General features: G+C 29.7%; 4 protein-coding genes across 5 annotated transcripts; 3 read left to right on the top strand and 1 right to left on the bottom strand.

Annotated features, from left to right (window-relative positions):
• Positions 1–1,483: 1,483 nt before the first annotated feature.
• Positions 1,484–3,964, top strand: Rab1 (RAS oncogene family member Rab1). Its single transcript, XM_072012211.1, has 4 exons — positions 1,484–1,751; positions 2,750–3,146; positions 3,214–3,444; positions 3,556–3,964. The coding sequence occupies exons 1-3, from the start codon at positions 1,729–1,731 to the stop codon at positions 3,412–3,414; spliced, it is 621 nt and encodes a 206-aa protein (XP_071868312.1). The 5' UTR covers positions 1,484–1,728; the 3' UTR covers positions 3,415–3,444; positions 3,556–3,964.
• A 625-nt stretch (positions 3,965–4,589) lies between these two features.
• On the top strand, positions 4,590–8,112 carry Sec10 (Exocyst complex component Sec10). Its single transcript, XM_072012193.1, has 6 exons — positions 4,590–5,322; positions 5,413–5,856; positions 5,932–6,509; positions 6,578–7,066; positions 7,137–7,644; positions 7,719–8,112. Exons 1-6 carry the CDS (start codon positions 5,290–5,292, stop codon positions 7,815–7,817), a joined length of 2,151 nt encoding a protein of 716 aa, XP_071868294.1. The 5' UTR covers positions 4,590–5,289; the 3' UTR covers positions 7,818–8,112.
• Positions 8,113–9,157: 1,045 nt separating this feature from the next.
• On the bottom strand, positions 9,158–12,813 carry Art1 (arginine methyltransferase 1). 2 transcript variants are annotated; one of them, XM_072012203.1, is made up of 3 exons: positions 12,658–12,813; positions 11,815–11,955; positions 9,158–10,939 (listed from the first exon to the last, which is right to left on the bottom strand). In XM_072012203.1, exons 2-3 carry the CDS (start codon positions 11,878–11,880, stop codon positions 9,857–9,859), a joined length of 1,149 nt encoding a protein of 382 aa, XP_071868304.1. In that variant the 5' UTR covers positions 11,881–11,955; positions 12,658–12,813; the 3' UTR covers positions 9,158–9,856. The 2 variants fall into 2 exon arrangements, with proteins under 2 accessions (XP_071868304.1, XP_071868305.1); XM_072012204.1 differs by lacking the exons at positions 11,815–11,955; positions 12,658–12,813 and adding an exon at positions 11,315–11,462.
• A 199-nt stretch (positions 12,814–13,012) lies between these two features.
• On the top strand, positions 13,013–21,997 carry Htk (AT-rich interaction domain hat-trick). Its single transcript, XM_072012184.1, has 7 exons — positions 13,013–13,244; positions 14,054–14,490; positions 14,569–14,814; positions 15,025–15,229; positions 15,298–19,759; positions 19,833–19,973; positions 20,078–21,997. The coding sequence occupies exons 1-7, from the start codon at positions 13,239–13,241 to the stop codon at positions 20,119–20,121; spliced, it is 5,541 nt and encodes a 1,846-aa protein (XP_071868285.1). The 5' UTR covers positions 13,013–13,238; the 3' UTR covers positions 20,122–21,997.
• Positions 21,998–22,644: the final 647 nt, after the last annotated feature.

Raw genomic sequence — 22,644 nt, 5'->3', positions numbered from 1 at the left:
GAAAATGACGTCATTTCCAGGAATTGGTTGCAAATATATTTTATGTTATTTTATTCTTTTAATACTTACCAATACTTATTAATTTTCTTGAACTGTTTTGTTATTTTTTGTAATTTATTCCTTACAGGAATCGAAATTGGAAAAAATTTAAGGATTGTGAATGTCGGATGGATTTGAAATAATTAAACGCTTTATTCATTTGCAAAATAAAATTTTTTATTCAATTCAATATGAAAGTTTATAATAATTGTATAATTTTTAACGGATTCATAATTTTCTGTATAACAATTTGTGTAATTGTCAGAGGTGTGCACATATTTTGCATCACGTCGTAAATACATTTATTACCATTTCTGAGATCATTTTATACGTGTCAGATTATGTTTATTGTTCTATATGTATTCTATAATTGATAAATATAGAAATGTATATTTCTTCTATTAACTATTCAATATCCATTTTTTATCAATCTAACCTAATTTAATTTAATGTTTTTAATCAAAATTATAATATTAATAAACGAGCACTTTCTTTCATCCTATACTTTTTACTTCAAATTTCAAAAACTTTTTATAGATTAGAAATACTCTGTATATATCTTCATTCCAGATATTAGGTCATTTACGATCATTTTACAACACATTTACGGCATTTACAATTTACGACACAAACTACATTTAACATATTTCTAGTAATTATGTAATTTTATGATAATCTAAACAACTCTTCTTATACGAAAATGACGATCAAATACTTATAAATGCTCGTTCTACGACATGGCGCAGCGTTTTGCCGCTCGTTTTCGAATCACCATTAAGCGCATGTTTTCGTTCAACTCTGTAATACCCGGTAGGTACAAATTACAGTCCTGTGCATAATCGTGATCCCGCGTATATCAGTATATGACCACAATCCCGTATATACAATCGAACGTACAAAAACACATTTCCTCTCTCACTGTGCATACATCATGGACATAGTAATATATCCCTATGTTCACGACATATGTATCGTGGTTTCTTCCATCAAACGTATTTGGGGGGAAGGGAAATATGCGTATAGTTCGGCCGTCTGACCGTTAGAGGCGGTAATTCATAGAGCACACTTTTGGCTGAAATTCTCCTATACTCATCAGCGATCTTCCTACTTACTTATCTCTGATAGTACTCAGGTAGCAGTAGCTTGAAAATACGTTCTAAGGCCGTGATTTTAGATGCACATATAACAATACATGAGATTAATAAAATTTCCGATATCGATATTCAATTGAAAAAGATTAACACATCAATTTCATTTGTATGGCATTTCTAAGTATATGGTACTATATTTATTTATAATAACATAAATTTTGAAAATAATGTATATTTGAAAAAATACACGAATTAGAGAATAAAAGGAGAAGAAGGAAAAACCTGGAAAAGGAGAGAAGAGAAGCGCTCCTAAAAGATAAGAAGTGCGCAGACGTGGTTCTCGTGCTGGAATCGCTCGTGTCCCGTCAAATAGAGGGAGTGAAACAGCACCTGCTGCCATTCTGGCATTACGTCAATGGTAGACATTTCATTTGCTGGTTTGGGAGGAGTTACCGTGACCGCCATTGTTACAGCTCGTTCGTATCGAAGAACGTGATCTGTGAATCTTTACCGTCACATCGTCGAAACGAATCGTGTCCATTTTTTAGATTTCCTTAACGACGATACACGATATTAGTGAGCGTGTTCTGAGCGTAGCATGTCTACAATGAACCCAGAATAGTAAGTAAACTTCTTTTTGCGCAGACATAAGTATATCTAAGATATGTTCATTTCGTGAAATATATAATCAATTATTTATAACTGTAACAACGAACGAGGCTAAAAAGACAAACTTAATGCTATTAATGTTTTATACAGCCACATTAATACGAAAAAGTTTTGTTTAACGTTTACTATCTGACAGATTCACCCCCCCCCCCCTCTTTGTCTCTCTTTCTACCCATGTTCACAAGCCATATTTTAGAAATTCATTCTCTGTTGTTTTCCTTATTTTCAATTTTTGTATAAATTCATTTCTTGATCTGTGTTAACTATTTTTGATAAATTCAAACTTTAAATCTGGAAAACTTACACGCGAATACATGAAAAAATTTTTAAAAGTGATTTGAGAAAATTGATCTTGTGGAATGTTATAAAAAGTATGAGGCAAAGTTCGTTGTTACTTGTATTGTGTTTGAATGTTTTGTTAAATTACATGTGTGAAAATAATACAAATAACAATAAAATAAAGTACATATATAACAAAAAAACTGTTGATATTTTATATCTAAGATTTTAAAAAAAGATTGCTGTTTTTACAATATATTTACAAATTAATTTTTTTCCAGATTTCTAATTGTTGTTCATGTTTTATGTTTATGATCAAATATATAATAATTATTGTGTAATACAATGTAATTTTACTTCCTGATTATAATAATCTTTTACATATGTTATTTATTGTTTAGAAATAGTTATGTTTATATCAATTGAGTTTAATTATTATAGATTTTAATTGTTAAACAAAATATATCATTGTATACAAAGAATGCTTAACAATATTTACCTTTTTTATGACCTTGTATTGATTGTTTTTTTATTTTAGAATTAAACAAAACATCTTGAAATATTAACAAAAATAAATATCGTCATGAATTAACTAAAATTAATTATAAATTGGAATTAATTATATACATTGCTTATTTAATATGTTGTTTATCGTAAACATCTTTTTGCAGTGATTACTTATTTAAGTTACTTTTAATTGGAGATTCTGGAGTTGGAAAATCATGTCTTCTACTCCGTTTTGCTGATGACACATACACAGAAAGTTATATCAGTACTATTGGTGTAGATTTCAAAATACGAACAATTGATCTAGATGGAAAAACAATAAAATTACAAATCTGGGATACAGCAGGTCAAGAACGATTTAGAACAATTACAAGTTCTTATTATAGGGGTGCACATGGTATTATCGTTGTTTATGACTGTACGGATCAAGAAACATTTAATAATGTTAAACAATGGCTGGAAGAGATTGATCGTTATGCATGTGATAATGTGAATAAGCTGCTGGTTGGCAATAAATGTGATCTTCACACTAAAAAAGTTGTTGATTACACAACAGCAAAAGTAAGAAAGCTATGATAACATTGACATTTTAATTGCATATTAATTTCTTGTATAATTTTGTAAATAGGAATATGCAGACCAACTTGGTATACCATTCTTAGAAACATCTGCAAAAAATGCAATGAATGTAGAACAAGCTTTTATGACAATGGCTGCAGAAATAAAACTTAGAGTTGGTCCTCCATCAAGTGGAAACAGTGATCCTGCAAATAAAGTGAAAATAGAACATGGACGTCCGATTGAATCCTCTAAATCTGGGTGCTGCTGAGAAACGTAATTTTACATCCTTGTAACCAAAGTAAGTTTTTTTATGTTTGCTAATAAGGACTACTAATTGTATAACTATAACTGAAAATTATAATATAAAAAATTCTTCTTTGTACATTAATGTTAAATCTTTTAATTGCAGAAGGACATCTTATGGTAGCAGTTTCATACTGCATTAAAAAACATTACCAAGAGAAACAAGAAAGATTGTGGAAGTTTCAGTTTATATTAATAAAAATAAGGTGTGAAGCATTATTATGGACCACCAACTCTGTTAGCAGAGTTGAATAAAACAAGTTTTGTTCTATCTTTTTTTCAAGAAAGGAGAACATAATTATTAACTTGCTAATTATCTAGTGCAAAAAACTGACCATAGAAAAATTTATCGGAATAGCATTGAGGATCATTGATTCTATGCAATGATGCGTTTAACGGCAATTCGAATTTATAAAGTAAATTACATAATACTATGTATCGTGGTTATAAAAATAAGCGTTCTTATTTTTTAGCGTAATTGTAACATGTATAATTGAATGTTTTTTGTCTTAGAAGGAAGTCATTCTTCTTACTCTTTGTACTACCCAAACATTTTTCCACATTTTATTCCAAACTCTTGAGAAAAACAAGAATTAGAGTAATAACATACTGAAACACGCCGTCATCGCTGCCTCCCTCTTTTTTCAGTGCTCATTAGTGTAATTTAATAACAATATATTAATAAATATTTCAACATTAATACAAAAAATGGTAAATAGTATACCTATACGTACAAGAATAATTAAATATGTTATATATGTTCCAGTTGGTAACTTCTATAAAGTTACGTCAATTTTTTAAATATGTGCTACTTATAAAATTTATAAAATTATTCGCCTATTATGAATACATCACGTCGTTTGTAAAATATAGTGTTGGCAAATTCAATATGTTTTGTCTTATATCTAAACGATAAGCTTATATTCATAAAGCTGTGTATTCCATACAAGTTTGTAAGATGAAAATTTTGGCAAAATACTATTTTCCTTTTATATTGGTTGCTTATTGTTCAAGACATCTAGTTCACGTTTTTTATGTTACATATTTATTATTTCAATTGTTTTCGCTTTCCTATGATGAAAACATATGAAAAACATTTAATAAGTCAGGTTATTTTAATAAAATTTTATTCTATGCAATAATAATATCAAAAAAAAAAACTTCATATAGCATATATTATTCTAATTTTTATTGAAAAGGATAAAAAGAAAGAAAAAAAGGAGAAAAGACATATTTTGTACAAAACTCATATTACGATCGCAAATGATCTTGCTTTTATATTGTTATTAAAAAAGGTTTATGAAAACAGAATAAGAATATTTCGTAACTGTGTGAGATTTCTTTCATTACAACAATATTTGTTTATTATAAGAATTAGGTAGTAAGAAGGTATGAAGTTCTTCATAAGAAGGACGTATATAACAAGTAAATGTATGACTATAGAAAATAAAAATGTGTAAGTTGAGAACTAATTATTTCTTATTTCACACACCCATATACTTCATATAGTATTAATTTGTAATATTGTGTGGATTATGTATATGATATGAAATAGTATTCGATGTATTTAAAGATATTTAATTTGGTACATACGGGTACGTTCTTTAGTATAGTTAATGTAAGATAGAGTTAGACAAGAACGATACATATTCAGGTTATTCAATGATTGCAGAATGAAATGTTTTTTTTAGTACTTATAGATTTTAATAAATGATTAACAACAATCTTCTATTAAAATTTATATATTTTATATCATTTTTTATCAACAAAATCAATATTTGTATTTAATAATAAAATTATAACCTTACTTTCATACAAGTGTCATTTAAACTTCGTCAAAATGATGCAACAATATATGAAAGAGTTAGAACAGGTAAATTATATATTAAAATAATAAATTTGAATTGTCCTTGGTTTATAAAACATTAATAATAATAATATCCTTTTAATAAAATTTTTTCAGGATCCATTTGATCCTGAAGAGTTCGTTGAAAGACTTGCTTGGAGAACAGTTAATGATACAACAAAAGATGATGGAAAAACATTTTTTGATCCTACAATAGTACATGAAACTTTCTTGCAAGCAATTAAAGACTTACAAATTTTACAGGAACGTCAACAAAAAAAATGTGACAAACTTGAAACAGCATTGAAAGATGAAGAAGCAAGACATATACTAGAAATACTTGAGTTACAAGAAAGAAATAAACATTCTATTGATCTGTTTCATCAATTAGATGAAAGAATAAATCTTGTAGCTACTAAGGTTTTACATTTAGGAGATCAGTTGGAAAGTGTCAATACTCCAAGAGCTAGAGCTGTTGAGGCTCAAAAATTAATGAGGCATTTTTCAGATTTTTTAAGCCCTGGACCTTTGACAGATCCAATTTTTACAGATAAGTCTTCGGTATATGTGCACCTGTTTTATCTATCTAATGTGTGACACATGGAACAAGAATTAAAATTCTTTATTCTATAATAGCTAGATGAAGCAGCAGATGTAATACAAAAACTCCACCTTATATCACAAGAATTACCATCAGAAAAATTTGAACATGCCAAGAAAAAAATTGCAGTTAAGTATGATGAGATTGAAAGAAATCTTATAGAAGAATTTGTTAGAGCACATAATAGAGAAGATGCCGTTCGTATGAGAGAACTAGCATCAGTTCTAGCTCATTTTAAAGGATATTCTCAATGTATTGATGCATTTATAGAGCAAAGCCAAATGGGCTCATTTGGTGGAAAGGATGTTTTTCAAGATGTAATACCTATGTGTACAAAATATCATAAATTAATGCAACAAGTATTTACAAATCCTGAACAGGTGATGGCAAAATTTGTATTAAATATTTATCATTTAAGACTTCAGAAATATGCAGTTGCTAAATTAGCAGATAAAACTGACCCTGATAAGTACCTTAGAAATTTATATGATTTATATACAAGAACTGTGAAATTGTCTACAGAATTGAAAATGTTTAATATGGGTACTGATGATACATATCTTGCCAAGCTCACTAGAAATATATTTCAAAAATATCTAGATGCTTATATTATGTAAGTTCACATAAAGAGTAGTTAATACATTTGTAATAGTCGAATGTTAATCAGCGCAATATTTTTAGCATGGAAACAAAAGTATTGAGGGAAAAATCAGCAGCACTTCTTATTGAATATTATGAATCTAAAAATCATCAAAAGAAACAATTACAAAGTGGTGGATTTCAGGAGTTAAGAAGAGACTTACAAGCAGTTTTAGGTGCAAGGACTAATATAAATATAGCACAAATAGAAAATTATGGGGGAGAGACCTTTTTATCAGAGGAACTTGCAATTGCTTTGTTACAAAGAAGTAAACTGGCATTTCAAAGATGTCAGTTATTATCAAAACCTGACGATATACCAATAAATACACTTCAGATTTTGGAGATACTATTACAGTATTTAATAAGTGAACATGTTGATTATGCATTGGAATTGGGTTTGCAAAGTGTACCAATTCCTGAAAGTAGAACTCAACCTGAGATTCATTTTTTCAATGTTGTGCGTCAATGTAACGCAATTGTGCGCTTATTAGAGGAACAATTTAATGATAGTGTGATACCTCTTGTAGTGTAAGATTTATTTTATTTATTTTACATATAATTTTATTTTGGAAATATATATAAAATATAATCTTTTTAGGTCTACATCTAAGCACGGAGATTGCATGTTAAAGAAAAAAGCTGTGTTAGATCAAATAGATATGAAACTAGAGACAGGATTAGATAGAAGTATAAATGCTATTATTGGTTGGGTAAAAGTGTACCTACAAAGCGAACAACGAAAGACTGATTTTAAACTTGAAACTGATGTGGATACCTTAAGCACTCCAGCTTGTTTAACAGTTGTACAATATGTTACTGGAATGATTCGACATATTCGAAGTACTTTAGATGGGAAAAATTTAAATACTGTTCTAACTGAACTTGGAGTACGATTTCATAAAGTTATTTACGATCATTTACAACAATTTCAATTTAATTCTGCTGGTGCTATGTGTGCAATATGCGATATGAACGAATATCGTAAATGTGTCAAGGAACTTGAAATTGATCTTGTTACTAATTTATTTGATACCTTACATGCTTTATGCAATTTATTATTAGTTAAACCGGAAAATTTGAAACAAGTTTGTACAGGAGATCAATTGGTATGTATGGTACTTTTAATTATAAATTTTTCCAAATTAATTGCAAAATTAAAACATTTCTTTTATTATTACAGGCAACATTAGACCGTAATGTTCTAGTGAATTTTATACAATTAAGAACTGATTATAAAACACAGAAATTAGCAAATTATTTAAAAGGTTTGGCCACATAATAAATTCATATCATCTGTAAATAGTCAACATTTTTGAAGTTCTTTATATACAGTATTTAGGATGAATAATACAACCAAAATAATATTATTGTATAAACTAAATTTTAATAAGTGAAGATATTGCTTTCATTGTAATAATAATGCTATACTATCTGCCCAGTTGTACAAAATTTTGTCATTATATAGTTAAACTATATAAAAGCAATGATTTCCTCACCTTTTAAGCTTTAATTATATATTAGAAGATAAATAATTTCTTTCCTTTCCTAGTTTTACAATAAATGCTAAGTATGTATATATTTGTAGCAAATATTTATTTTATTAGTTTGTGAGATTGTCATAAACAATTGCAGTTTCTGTTATGAGAATTTTTCTTATTTTAGAGGAAAATGGTATGTATAGACAAACTTTGTCAAACTTTTCTATTTATATATTATTTTCATTTGGTTGTTTTTAATACAAACTTATGTTAGACAATTATTTGTTCAAAATTTTGTGATATATTTTTCGACGTATTACATACCACTTTAATTAAAGCACATTTTCATATATTGTACTAAATTTCGTAGTTGATCTCTATAATGTTATAGGAGAATACTATTCTTAAATGTATTTATGTATACATAATTTTGTTTTAGTTTTCAATTTTAATGGATATTTTTATTAAATTAAATATTTTATAATTAATAAGTATTAAGATTTGGGGAAAAAGAACTATCAAAATATAACATTTTAATGACCTAATTTCTGTAAAGAGAATTTAGAAAGTAGAACTTTAGTATTGAAATTATATATTAAAGCAAATAAAAAAAAATATTTGTCTTGTTTATTTACATGCGTATTTTAAATATATTGCATTGTTTTTGAGGTTGTGTCATGAATTAAGATCTTATCTTCATAAAATGGATTATTAATTTTGCAAGTGTAGAATACATGTTTATTTCCAAATTTATTAAATATTTAGTCCATTTACTAATGATCAACATTGTGGCAATTGGTAATTTAGAAAAATGTTGCAAGTACATACAAAATATAAAATTTCTATATATTATATATAGGATTACTGATATAATATGAAGTAATATTTAATTGTAAAATTTTCATGCGTAATTAATTTAACTGGATATTGAACTTAGCCATCACTAGAGATTTGTGATGTCCCATCAAAACATCACAAAAATCTTAAATGTTATATAAATTGTTATACTAACAATATTAGTAACACAAATGTTATATATAAAAATTAAAATAATATTAGTGTTTTGTTTTTAATGAATGCAATATGGATATTGCTAATATTAAGCATAATTGTAGATAGGTGTTGATAAAATGAATAGTACTAACAATAAGCTTCAATTTACTATCAAATTAACAAAATATAATATTATAAATCTTCCACTTGTCATACATAATATAAGCGAGCATTTCCAAATTATTTTATTATTTGGAATATAGTTACACGTATATTCTACAGGCCATGAATTTGGAAAGAAGTTATGTTTTAAGAATACGGTACAAATATGTGGTAAATAAAAAGTATGTTGTTTTAAACAAATTCATTAACTTATACAATATTAAATCAATAATGATTTAATAGCCAAAATTGAGTTATACATAAAACAGACAGAAAATTTACAATATGGAATATAAAATGGTCACAGAGAAAAATTAAATTATGAATTATAGTATTCATATTTCTAATACACACTTACATGAAATAATGTCTTGTAAATGTACACTATTTGTGATTAAGTAATATATCAACCCTATTGTTCTTAGTTGTAAGTCATCATATTGCAAACTCTTACTAGATTAACAAAGAATCTAGACATTTTGTTAAATCTTAAGCAGGAAGCCTCTAACTTTCTTACAATTAAAAATTAAAAACATTTAAATAATTCACACCATTCATTGTACCGTACTATTAAATTTCATTAAATCATCTAATATAATTCGATGATAACTAAAGTCTTGGTGTCTATTTGATTATTGTGTTATGAACCATGAAAATAAAAAGAAGATGAATAGTCTGATAGGTATCAGCGCATACGATAAGTATTAGTTTCATGTACTTGGCACAATTCTCCTTTGAAGTCCAATTCAATGCTGAAATCCAAATCTCTGTAGTTCCTTGCATTGGGCTTCATTGAAAATACACCATATATTTCTTCTCCTTTTTTAACTGTCATATATTCATCAAAGTAGAATACAGTTTGTTTCCAATGAGTATACTGTACTTCCGGTGCTGTACTAAAGCCAATACGTTTGTGGCACTTGGTGAATTCGATGTTGAAGAATGTAACTAATGCTTGAACATAGTCGTTTCTGCGAACTTGTAAAGTAAATGGCGATGAAAATTCCAGATCAGCCTTAGTTACTGTGTATAAATCAACTTCTTTAATGAGACATGCATTTGTAACAACTTGTTTTGGGTCCACAACATCCACTAGAGGTTCACTAATTGCTACTTTTCTTATACTACTCATGTCAAATCCATATACATCATCCCACCAGTTTATTTTCTCATCTTTATATTGTCTATCTTCAATGCCACAAATAAATAGAGTTGCTTTGTCAGGAAATAACATTCCATCTTCACGAAGCCATTTATCTCTAGCAAAAAGCACTGTGTCTAACATTGATTCATAAAATAAACAATAACCCATCCATTCAGAAATAATTATGTCAACTTTTTCAATGCCATCAGGTAGTGAAACTTCTTCAACTTTTCCTTTAAGTATTGTTATGACATTTGACAGCTGATTTGCCTCTACAATCTTTTCTGCATATTCAACGATATTAGAACACTCAATACCAATAACTCTGGCTGCTCCAGCTTTAGCAGCAAACATTGAAAGTATACCAGTTCCACAACCAATATCAAGAACGGTTTTTCCTTTGAAAAGGTGTTTATTATGATACATAGAATTACGGTAAGTCACTGTACGCACTTCATCCTTTAGCATTTCTTCATGAATTCCATAATGTGCATATGAGTCGAAATAATAATCTCGAGATGTCATATCATCCACAGAAATAGATTCCCTACAGGATGATGGTGTAGCATCTTTGTTTGATGCAGTGCTATTTTCTGTAACTTCCATAGATTCCATTTTTGATACCTATAATAATACAAAAAGTCAAAATTAATAATAATAATAAAAAATGATGCATATATGTATTAATATAAAAATAAATAAATATCTCATAATTGAGATTAATACAATAATATTACCAAAATTAGATGAAAATGCATTATTATTAAAACAATTTACTTTTATAATATTAAATCGTTATTTAGAGATAAAAAAATATTATTTTTTGTTAAAGTATGGCTTTTGATAAAAAATATTAAAACTGATTGATTTATATATATAAGAAAAGAACCTACAATTATTTACTAACACGTGATATGAGCTCATTATCTCAAATTAATATATATAAATTTCTTTTTCACTTAAATATAGTAAAAAAAATTATAATTAAACATTAATTACAATGTCGTTCATCAGTAACAGGGAACGCAAGATTTCGAAACGATGAAATCGTCGAATATTCTTGTTTCGGCCGACACCGAGGAAACGTACACACGTGCCCGCCAAAATGAATGGCGTCTGTTTAAGATCGAATGATCAGACGAGATTCTTTACACGCACACATATTTCTATACCATCGTGTGATTAGTACATATATGCCATACGCAATTGAATATAGTCAAATTTCCTTCAAATAATATTCACAAATAACCTCGAAATGATCAAAAATTATTTTTAAAGATATGTTTAGAGAACGTAAGAAATGAAGATTGGACTAGTCAATTTGTCTTTAAGATACTTAGCAGTAGTGAAAAACTATTATGACAAACGACATTCAAACATATTCTTCTTTTAAAAATTTATTAAATATCGTATGTTGTTTGTATGAATGTTAATATATTAACAGAATAGTTATGGTATTTTGTCTCCAATTTTATGTAAATATTCAGCTTAAAACTTACTGAATTCTCTGCTGTGCACATGCCACTCTGGTTGATTTCTACCGGCACTTCATTACTCGACGCCATTTTGTTCCGCGTCACAGCAGACGACTACAGGCAGGAACGTAGTACGAAGGCACATGGCAAATTCTAAATATGGTTCTGTCAACAAATATTTATATAATGATTAGTAAATATAATTACTAATTTCCTCGTTCAATTCGTTTTTTATAATTTACAATTATGTTTAATTAAAACTTACGTATCAGTTTAATTAATATTCTAGTTAGATTTGGTTGTCATTACTCGCAAATATAATTGAAAGTATGGCTATAACAATATTAATATTATTATATACGGTATTAAATTTATCTTATTTACATACAAATTTTCTTAGAAACTTTTGCCTGCTATTATAATTAATACTACTATTAATAATACTACAGAATTTTTTAAATGACAGTAACAAATATATACAGTAATCAATTTTATATTTAATATGGTTATACATATTATTGTTAAAGATTAAAATTAATACTTTTTATTAATACGAGCAATATATTATATTATATTCTAATTTAAAAATAATTTAAACATTTGAAAAATGTGCGTTATAACAAGATTTGGTTACAAATCTGGAGTTATAATATTCTTTGTGCAAGATCATAGAAACTATTTAAACTATGGTTTCTTATATGTTTCTCATGTACTAGAATCGTTCCAATCTCTTTAGAACGCAGAAATTATATAATCCTTCGCACAATGCATCATACTATTATTTTACAAAAAATATAGATCTTAATGCAATGTTTTCTCCTATAAACAAATATATCTGTATTTTTTTACAATCCACAGGATACGCACACATGAAATTTATTGAGGAAACTACACCAAATGTTTGTCGTTTGTACGAAACGTATTGAGATCACTTCTCGCTGAAATATTCTAACAGAAACGACCATCCAAAATTGTGATGCTGTGGACAACATTGATACATCCCTGTCGTATGCGCAGTGCGGACTTTCTACTATTTCAATTTTTCTTTGAAATAGATATTCATTTATTTCGAAACGTTATTGAAAAATTGTAACTTATTTAGGTAATCCTATATTTATCGAGATCACGAATAATTTCACTGCAGGAGCGTAACTTTAATTTTGTATCTTTACTCAGTTGTTTTCAGAAAGTGCAAAGACATCATCCAATAGGAGTCGAGTGGCTAGCTGACAAGTTGCGTCGGGGTGGAAATGGGCAGGGAACAGGAGCTTGTACGCATTCGGGCCGTGAAGTGTTGGTTCCGCGAAGGGGGTCAGATTCTCACAGCCAACTGGAATTTTTCCTGTGTTGTTACTTTCAACGATATAATGTAAAACTGTTCGATTTTAATGTCACTCACGTGCCAGTGTCTTAAGATTATTTATATGGAGATCGTGGAGCGCTAGAAGATGCTGGTAAGGAAAAACAGGCGGGAGCAAAGTTGACGTAGAAACAAGTGCGCAAAGATTGTATAGTTGAGTTCCTTTCTTTTTTTTTTCTGCCGCGTGCACAGAGAAAGTTAAAATCCGTGCTTTTGTTATGTAGTTACAACGCTTTCGCAGGTCATTTACTTCGGACGAATGTCTCGCCTAAAGTATCTTCGAGGTTACAACTATTACCTGATGTCTGAGAAATCGACAGGCTGTCACGAACGTAGTGGACTTCGTTTTGAAAACGTGATTAAGATATCAAAGTATGAGTTTTATTTCAACGAAAACGTATCTTCGTGCGAAAGTTCTTGTTTATCGTAAGGCAATCTCGATATAAAAATAATCTTCGGTACCTGCGAGGCATGACCGCCTACATAAACAATAGCTCATCATACGAGGCAGCTGGCTTTTTATATCAATTTTCATACTTTTATTATTTAAGTTCTGTCGTTGATAACAGCCGAAATAATGTTTTGTACGAAATTAGATCATAGTTCTCTATAAACCTTCAAGACCTAATAAATAATAAATAATAAAAGAAATTATTTCAAATTTCGTTAATATCATGTTGTCCTTGTTATGATTTTTTTTAAAGACAATATATATGTATATGTATATATATATGTATATATATATTCATGTATATATAATATAAGATACTAAAATTTTGTCTTTATATGTATCTCTTTAGTTTAGACAGAGAGTGAATGTATGATGACTATGGAAGTATGTCATGACAAAAAGTTAGATTTGAAAAGTATAAATATTAAATATACATGTATTTTCTGTTACAGGGAGACGATCCACCGTACCTATCAGTGGGTACGGAGGTTAGTGCTAAATACAAGGGTGCCTTTTGTGAAGCAAAAATTCGGAAAGTAGTAAGATCAGTGAAATGCAGGGTGACTTATAAACAAGGCTTGGGTACAGCAACAGTAGCTGATGATCAGATAAAAGGGACTTTAAGAGTAGGTGCATCTGTTGAAGCTAAACATGGAGATAGAAAAGAATTTGTGGAAGCTACTATCACTAAGATTCAAGATTGTAGTCAATATACTGTAGTTTTTGATGATGGAGATATTACTACATTAAGAAGAACTGCACTTTGTTTGAAAAGTGGAAGACATTTTGCAGAGAGTGAAACTTTGGACCAACTTCCTTTGACACATCCAGAACATTTTGGAAATCCAGTAATTGGAGGAAGAAGAGGACGGCGGTCTAGACAAGCACAGTGAGTGTTGTGAAATAATATCAGCAATATAAGTTTATGAAATAATTTGTGTTATTACTTGTAAAATAATTGTTATAGAGATGAAAGTAGTGATGATGAAGATAGTCCTGCACGAGGAACTCGTGATTCAGGTTCTAGTGGAACAGGCAAAGAAGGAATGGAGACAGAACCTGAAATTGGACGAGTTGTATGTGTGGAACTTGGAGATAAAAAGAAGAAAGATAATTGGTTCCCTGGATTAGTGGTTGCTCCAACTGCTCAAGATACAGTGAGAATTCGAGTGAGAGACGACTACCTTGTGCGATCATTTAAGGATGCACGATAGTAAGTATGATCTGTGTCATATATAAGATTTTATGAAAAATATGAAAAGAAAGCAAAATGGTCGAAATGGTAACAAAATATTTTTTCCCCATTAAAGCTTATTCTAAAACTCTATAAAATCTATTTAAATGTGTTTGTTAAAAATCAGCTGTACATTGATACTTATTTCATTATTTTTTATTGTATTACTCTTACTTCTTGCATATTTAGTTATACAGTTCCAAAGAAAGAGGCCACTGAATTCACAAAAGAACTTGTCAACAAAGTTGAGAATAGTACATTGAAGGTTGCAGTAGAGAAGGCATTGCTATTTTTAGAAAAGAATGAGTTACCTCCCCATTGGGATAGAGATTCTCTTTTTGGACATTCTGTATCAAGTGGAAACAGTGACTCAGATGGGGAACTTGATTCTGACGTAAGATCTCTTTTACTAATTTCAATAAATAAATTTAATTTGTTATAAACATAATTTTTATTTTCCAGAGTTCTGACGATGAACCGCGCGAAGAAAAAGATCACTTTGTGGCACAACTGTATAAGTTTATGGATGACCGTGGTACACCTATTAACAACTGTCCAATGATAGGTTCTGAGGACATAGATCTATATAGGTTATTTCGAGCTGTTTATAAATTAGGCGGTTATAATCGTGTAACAAATCAAAATCAATGGAAACTAATAACACGTCGCTTGAGCTTTACAATGCAAAATTCACCATCGACGCACAATTTGGTTAAACAGGCCTATAAGAAATTCTTACATTCCTTTGAAGATTTTTATAGGAAGTTAGGTTGTACTATGGTAAATCATCCAAGGGGTACTATGCGTAAACAACGTCCTGGAAGAAGTCTGATTAGGGATAAAGACAGAAATACACCTGTACCACCTCAAGTGTCGATCATCAAAAATGAAAAAGAGGAAGAAGATAAAAAGATCATGGAAGAAGAAAAGAAAGAGAAAAAAGAGACTAAGAAAGAACAACCAATAAAAGAAGAAGAAATTGTGAAAATAAAGAAGAAAGATGAATTTGAAGAAAGCGGTAGCGGACAAGACAGTGATGTAAACGTTGAAGGTGAAGCTGAATCTTCATCTAGCAGTGAAAAATCTCAAAAAATATCAACATCCTTATCCTTGCCAAACAGAGGCAAATCTAAAAATAAAGAAGACACAAAGAAAAAAGTAATAGAAAAAAAGAAAACTGAACCTAAAAGACAAGAAAAGAAAGACGATAAAATGAAAGAAGAGGATGCTGCTAAAACAAGATCTAAATCTAAAGATGATAATGTAAAAAGTAAAATGTCTTCTGAAAATAGGGAAACACGGACTCCATCGAGAGAATCGGAAAGAAAAACTTTATCTAAGCAAAGACGATTGATGGATGAAGATTTAAAGAAACGGGGGAGAAAACGAAAAGAGTATGAGGCAGAAAAATCACGTACAGACGAACAGTCAACAGATTCAGCTCCTTGTTACAAAGGACCTGTAGAATTAGGAGATAGACTAAAAGTATATTATGGACCTACTCATGAATCTAAAGTTACTTATGAAGCAAAAGTTATTGATATGGAAAAAGATGGTACAGAACCAATGTATTTAGTGCATTATACTGGGTGGAATACGAGATATGATGAATGGATTAAACCATCGAGGATAGCACAGAATTTTACACAAGCTCAAGGTAGAGTAAAACGAATTAAAGCTACTTCACGACCTCAAACTCCCAGTACGAATTTATCAAATAACACCAATAAGCCATCAAAAATTGTTTCTAACACTAATTCGAATGCATCTCAAAATCGACGTCGAGCGCAAAGTGTTGCACCTACTACGTCAGTTGTTTCATCTACTACGACAAAAGAAATCAAGAAAGAAGATAAGGAAAAAGAAATATCTCAACCGACTAGATCTACAACTCCATTGTCTGTTATAAGTTCTAGTTCTAGAACCAAAAGTCCAGCGACACCAGCAAACAATCGTCAAACACGAACAAGAAATAATGATACATCTAGCACAGAACATCGAAGGCGTACTAGGAGAACTTCTGGACATGCGGATATAGTTCCATCGGAAACTGAAGAAAGTGAAACATATGATTCAGATACTACAGAATCTGAACAAACAAGAACGAAATCTAAGATTACAGAGGAAAGAAAACGTAGAGAAGCGAGATACAGAGTTGAAGACAGAATAAAACCTGAAGAAACTAGCGAGGGTGAAGAAGACAAAGATAATTTAGAAGAACCACGTAGAGGTAGACGTTTAAGAAGAACAATTAGTAAATCGCAAGGTATAAAATCTGAACCAGATAGCGATGAAGAACAACCGAAAGGTCGAGATTTTGACTTAAATCAAATACGATCTGAATTAAAAGGTTTCGATAAAGCAGTGAAATTGGAGCTTGTTAGGGTTGAACCAGATCCAGAGGATGAAATAAAAATAGAAGAAAAAGAGAATGTTGTTTCAGTATCACCAAAATTGGAAAAAAAATTAGAGCCATCAAAATTAGAAACAATGCCTGAATCTAAAATAGTAGATAGTACAGAAGATATATACGAATTTAAAGAACCAGAACCATTTGAATTTGAGGTACGAAATAAACGAGATACAAGTGGAGAAAAAGACAAGATAAAAAAGAGGGTGTTTGAAGAAGAACCGAAAAGCCCTAAAAAGAAACAAAAAATAGTTGTATCACCAGTTATAAAAGAAACTAAATCAGAAACCGACAACGATTCACGAAAGAAAGTAAAGAAATTATTCAGTAAAAGGACTGATGATATTACAGACAATTTATCTTCTCACAAATCACTACAATCTACATCATTAGCAACATGTGAAGAAGCATTCGATAAGCTTTGTGAATCACCTTCATTTAATCCGGCAAAACCAATACCTATTATTGAGGAAACGAGTAAAATGAATAATGGTATAGATCTTTTATTTAGTGATTTACCTGGAGATGATGATGCTACTCATGACGACTCAGAAGATCGTTTAATAATATCAGAAGCAGAAGTTTCAGAAGCAGAACAAGAAAACTTATTTACATATCAGCAAGAAATGTTTCCTTCTAATGATGGAAATGATTCAATGGGATCCAATAAAGAAGACACAAGTTTACAAATTGAATCGGTAAGAGAGGATATAACATTAACAGTTTCAAATAAATCTGATGTAGTTGTTGAACAGAAACAAAGCATTAAATCTCCTTTACATTGTCAATCTCCAGAATTAAAACCATTAGATCCAAAGTTATTAGATATTACACCTGTTTCATCTCCAATTGTAACAATTCCAGCACCAATTAGTGCAAGATTACCAGCTACATCTACAATTGAAGAAAAACTTTCAGCAGCAATGGCTTTTCGTAATAAAACTAAAGATGTTAAAAAAGAAGATGAAATTCCAGAAGTTGTATGGAAACCCTCAAAAGAAATTTCTAAGAAGTTAGATATTGTAGTTGCACAAAAAAGTAAAGAAGATCAGCATGGGCCTAAGACTGAAAGTGAGAATAAGAAACGAGAAGAGGAAGAGATTGTAATAAATAATGAAAACCAATGTAAAGAAATAATGTGTGTAGTAATTAAACAAAAAGAAGAAGAACTTCAACAATTTAAACTTAAAAAAGAAGTAGAAATAAAAAAATTTGTTGAAACAAAAACAGAACATAAAAAAATACTTGAAACTGAAGAAGAAGAATGGAAACATATAGAAAATGAGAAGTCTAAGAAAACAGAAGATGAATTTAAAGAACACGATTTTAAAGAAAAGGAAAAGGAAAATCATAAGAAGATAATCAGTCAAGATATGGTAGATTCTGCAGATAGTAGTGATTCTGAACAGAGGTTAATAATCGATAATGAGGAATCACAAGATGTGAAAAGTTCGTCAAATTTTGATGTTAAATTAAGAGCAGAGTTAGATAGGCTTCAAGACACACAAGAAAGGTATTCACAATTACAAACACAAAAATCTATGCAACCATTAAAACATCAGCCACAAGAATGTATTACTGAATTTAAAACTGAGATCAAAGAAACACCTGTTATAAAAACAGATGAAGAGGGAGAGGCAATTAATTCTTTGTTATGTGAGGAAGAAATACCAGGTTCACCAGCACCTATTACTGAAAATATAGAACAAATAAATGCTGGTCCATCCTGTTCACCTCCAAAAGTTGAAACTACAGAAAATAGTATAGTATTAATGGAAATGCCATTTGCAAGTGCTCCTACATCTGGTCAGAGTACAACCAGCAGCACTGTTGCCACTCTGAGTATGGCACTGCCAAAAACTGTAGAAACATCTGTCCCAGTTTCTTTATCTATGCAACAAAATCCTACTCTGGGTATGAGACAACAGCAGTCTCATCATCAACACTTACCTGCACTAATGCCTGCACAGAGGAGAGAAAGCAATGAAGCAGCACCTGTAATGGATAATACACCTCCAACTACACCTGATTCAAGCATTTCCAATATCTCTGGATCCCCAAGAGAAGAAAGGACAGGTGGTTCATCACCAACTTCAGAGGATAATATGAAACATAATCGTGATAGTTCTGAAGCAGACAATGATAGTGGTGGGAAAGGTCCAGGATTCAGTGAAGATGACACATTGCCAAATGTTGAAGGAAATTCTGCAGATAGAATATTAAAACCACCAGCAAAGCGATCCATTGAAGAAACACAATCGCCTAAAAAACGTAAGAGGAGTAGGAAGCATTCAGAATGTGATAAAAATACTACTAAAAAAGCGGGAAGACATAGTAATAGACATGGTAGACATGGTGGTGGAAGCGATAGCGATGACACAAGTGAAGGGTCTAATTTATGTGGAATTAATACAACTTCAGCAAATCACACGAATATCACTAGTGTTCCTGATCTTAGTAATTACTCATCGAGATCACCTCGACCGACGAAATATAATTTTTATGTGGAATTAGGTAAAGGATTTCTTCCTTAATTTTAATGTCTTACCTATAAAAAGAAAATATTAACCTTTTGTGTTTAACATAGATCCTGAATTGGATGGCAGTCAAAGGATAGCTGTACTACAGCAAAAATTAGCTGAGTTACGTAAAACATATAATGCTGTGAAAGTTGAACTTGCTGCTATTGAAAGACGCAGAAAAAAGTTAAGAAGAAGAGAACGAGAAGGTAAATATTTTATAAATAATTAATGTTTTTATGAATAAGGTATTATAGAAATTTTTATATGAAATTTGTTTTATATATAAAAAATGTATTCATTTTGATTTTAGCTATAAAGGCAGCTAAAGCAGAAATGCAACAGGCCTGTTCGTGATGAGCTGCCTTGAAACACCCTAATTATCTTAACCTGCGCTAAAGAAATTTTTATACAACACTGGGAGATAATAGGATAGTATCACTATATGGACACCCTGCAATTATAGCAGATTTCATGACAATTTTTACCTACCTAATATCGTTTAGGTAAATTTTCCCCCATTAAAATAAATTGTAGATATAGATATAAGATTTAGTATAAATGAGGAACACTTACCAGAATGAAGATATATATTCATATATGCTTTGTGTTGTACATTGTTTTGTCAAGAACATAACGTAACAGTTGAAAATTTTTATCCTCAATTTGTCATTTCACCTGCTCAGATGCAAAGTACAAATTATCGAACTTGATGATCATTTCATCGTTCATTCTTCTTTTTTAAGAAAAGGCTGAGAAAAATGTTACCGATAGTGTGTTATTGTAAAGACATCTTGGGAACAAATAATTGTCTAAGCCGTCTGTCATTTTCGTTTCGAGTATAGCTTATAACACCGTTGGCGGTTGAGCTGTTTTCAAGACGATAAAATAAAGATGTCAAGTGCAACAACCATCACATATTTCCTAGAATAGTAAATTTTGTATATATTAGAAGTAGTAATGTTATAGTAGTTCGCAATATACGTATATACGTAAATAGAATTTTAGCGTCTTTGCGATCGAAATTTTTTATTTAAAAAATAAAAGGAAATGTTGCAATGTGGTTCATAAAGTAGTAAGAAGTTAATCATATTCAAAGCAATGTTCATTTGTACGTAAACAACTTGTGAAATGAACGGATGATTGTATATTAATATGCATGTGAGATATAGCACAATTTTTAACTTCCAAAAAATGAATTACTTTAATTTATGTATATAATTTACGTAAATAGAATATCATATTATAATTATTCTAAAATACGAAACATTCAAGTTTATTCGTATTTCATACCAAATTTCTTGACAAAGTGCATAGAATTGGATTTTCAACTATGCAATTGTCATGAATGCAGCTCAACGTTTATCAATTTACAGCCTTTTGCATTATATTTGAAAAATTGCTGCCATTGTGCTTTAATCATCAGATAGGTATTAGACGTTCGTCGTCGTGTATATCGTAATTGGTCAAAGATGCATTTATATTTCTATTTGAGCGTCGAAGTACCTCAGGTACTAAATTAAAAGGAAACAAAAAAAATTAAACTTAAGAAACAAGTTGCAGAAAACAAAATCAAATACCCCTGAGTGGAATTAAATTTGTACGAAGACATGTTGGCTGATAAAAAGAATGAAATTTTATATAGATATATATTATATATTTTTTATAAAAAATCAGTCGTGGACATGCTTTATGGTATCAGACAACATGATCATACAATGATTGGGGGAAAAATGAAAGAAAATAAGGAGTTGGGCTCCATAAATCTTTGTACATATTTTACATTGTGTGTGTTGAAAACACTCATAAGTCAGGTTTTAGTAGTTTATCGCACACAGATATAGCTACGCATATTATTGTATAATGGTTTCAGAAATCTTGCAGTAGCACATACTAAATGTTTGTTTTAAGAAGACAAGAGAATGTGTATCGACACTCAATCAAGTAATACTTACAATCAATTAATACCTACAAAAATATTTACATTTCATCAAATTGTATTAAAAGAAAGAATATTTTATTTAATTCTTTATATTTCGTTGTTTATATTATTGTATGATTCCAGCAGAACTATGTAAAAACATTTTATTTTGAAAGTAATTTCCATTATTATAATTAACAATGAAAATAGTTTAAGGTATTTAAATATAAAAGCATTGTAAAACATACGTAGAAATATATATACATATTGTACAATTCAGTTTAATAAACTACAGGATAATTGACAGCAGAATTGTAAACAGTAATATTAAAACGTTAACATCAATAATATTGTTATTTCTTTTGGTTGCATACAGCTCTTGCATAAAGCTCTGCTTAGATATTATATATTTTTAGTATGCACATGGTTTAAAATAAATATTCAAATTCTACTTCTGTTTTGCAAAATAGTAATATTTCTAGATAAAATATCTAGAAATATAAAATATACTATTAAATAAATGGACCTCTATTTATTTGGAGGGTAAGATAATAAATGCATCCTAAACAGATTTTATATAGGTGCACCCGTTATTTTATTATGATTTATCATTATCTTTATTACTATTATTTATTATTTGCAATTTACATTTAGGCAGTAATATTTATAGGAAAACACTATTATACAGGTTATCAGTCATTAATTTGAGAATATTGACTACATTTATAGGTAAAATATATACACATATTGATCACAGATACAACAAATTTATATTGTCTTTTCTTATGCAGTGATAATGATATATTAAATAAAAAGGTAAAATAAAGTAAAATTTCTCAAATACTGTTAAAATATTTAAGGCTTTACAATAATGTTTGAGTGACGAACACAACCTTGTCTTCTAAAAATAAATTTTCTCTTTGTAAATGATGAATTACATGTGAAATAATACATATAGT

This window comes from Bombus fervidus, chromosome 11 (genome assembly GCF_041682495.2).
Source record: "Bombus fervidus isolate BK054 chromosome 11, iyBomFerv1, whole genome shotgun sequence".
NCBI lineage: Eukaryota > Metazoa > Arthropoda > Insecta > Hymenoptera > Apidae > Bombus > Bombus fervidus.
The sequence above is the reverse complement of the archived record's forward strand: the minus strand, read 5'-3'. Positions and strand labels throughout refer to the sequence as shown.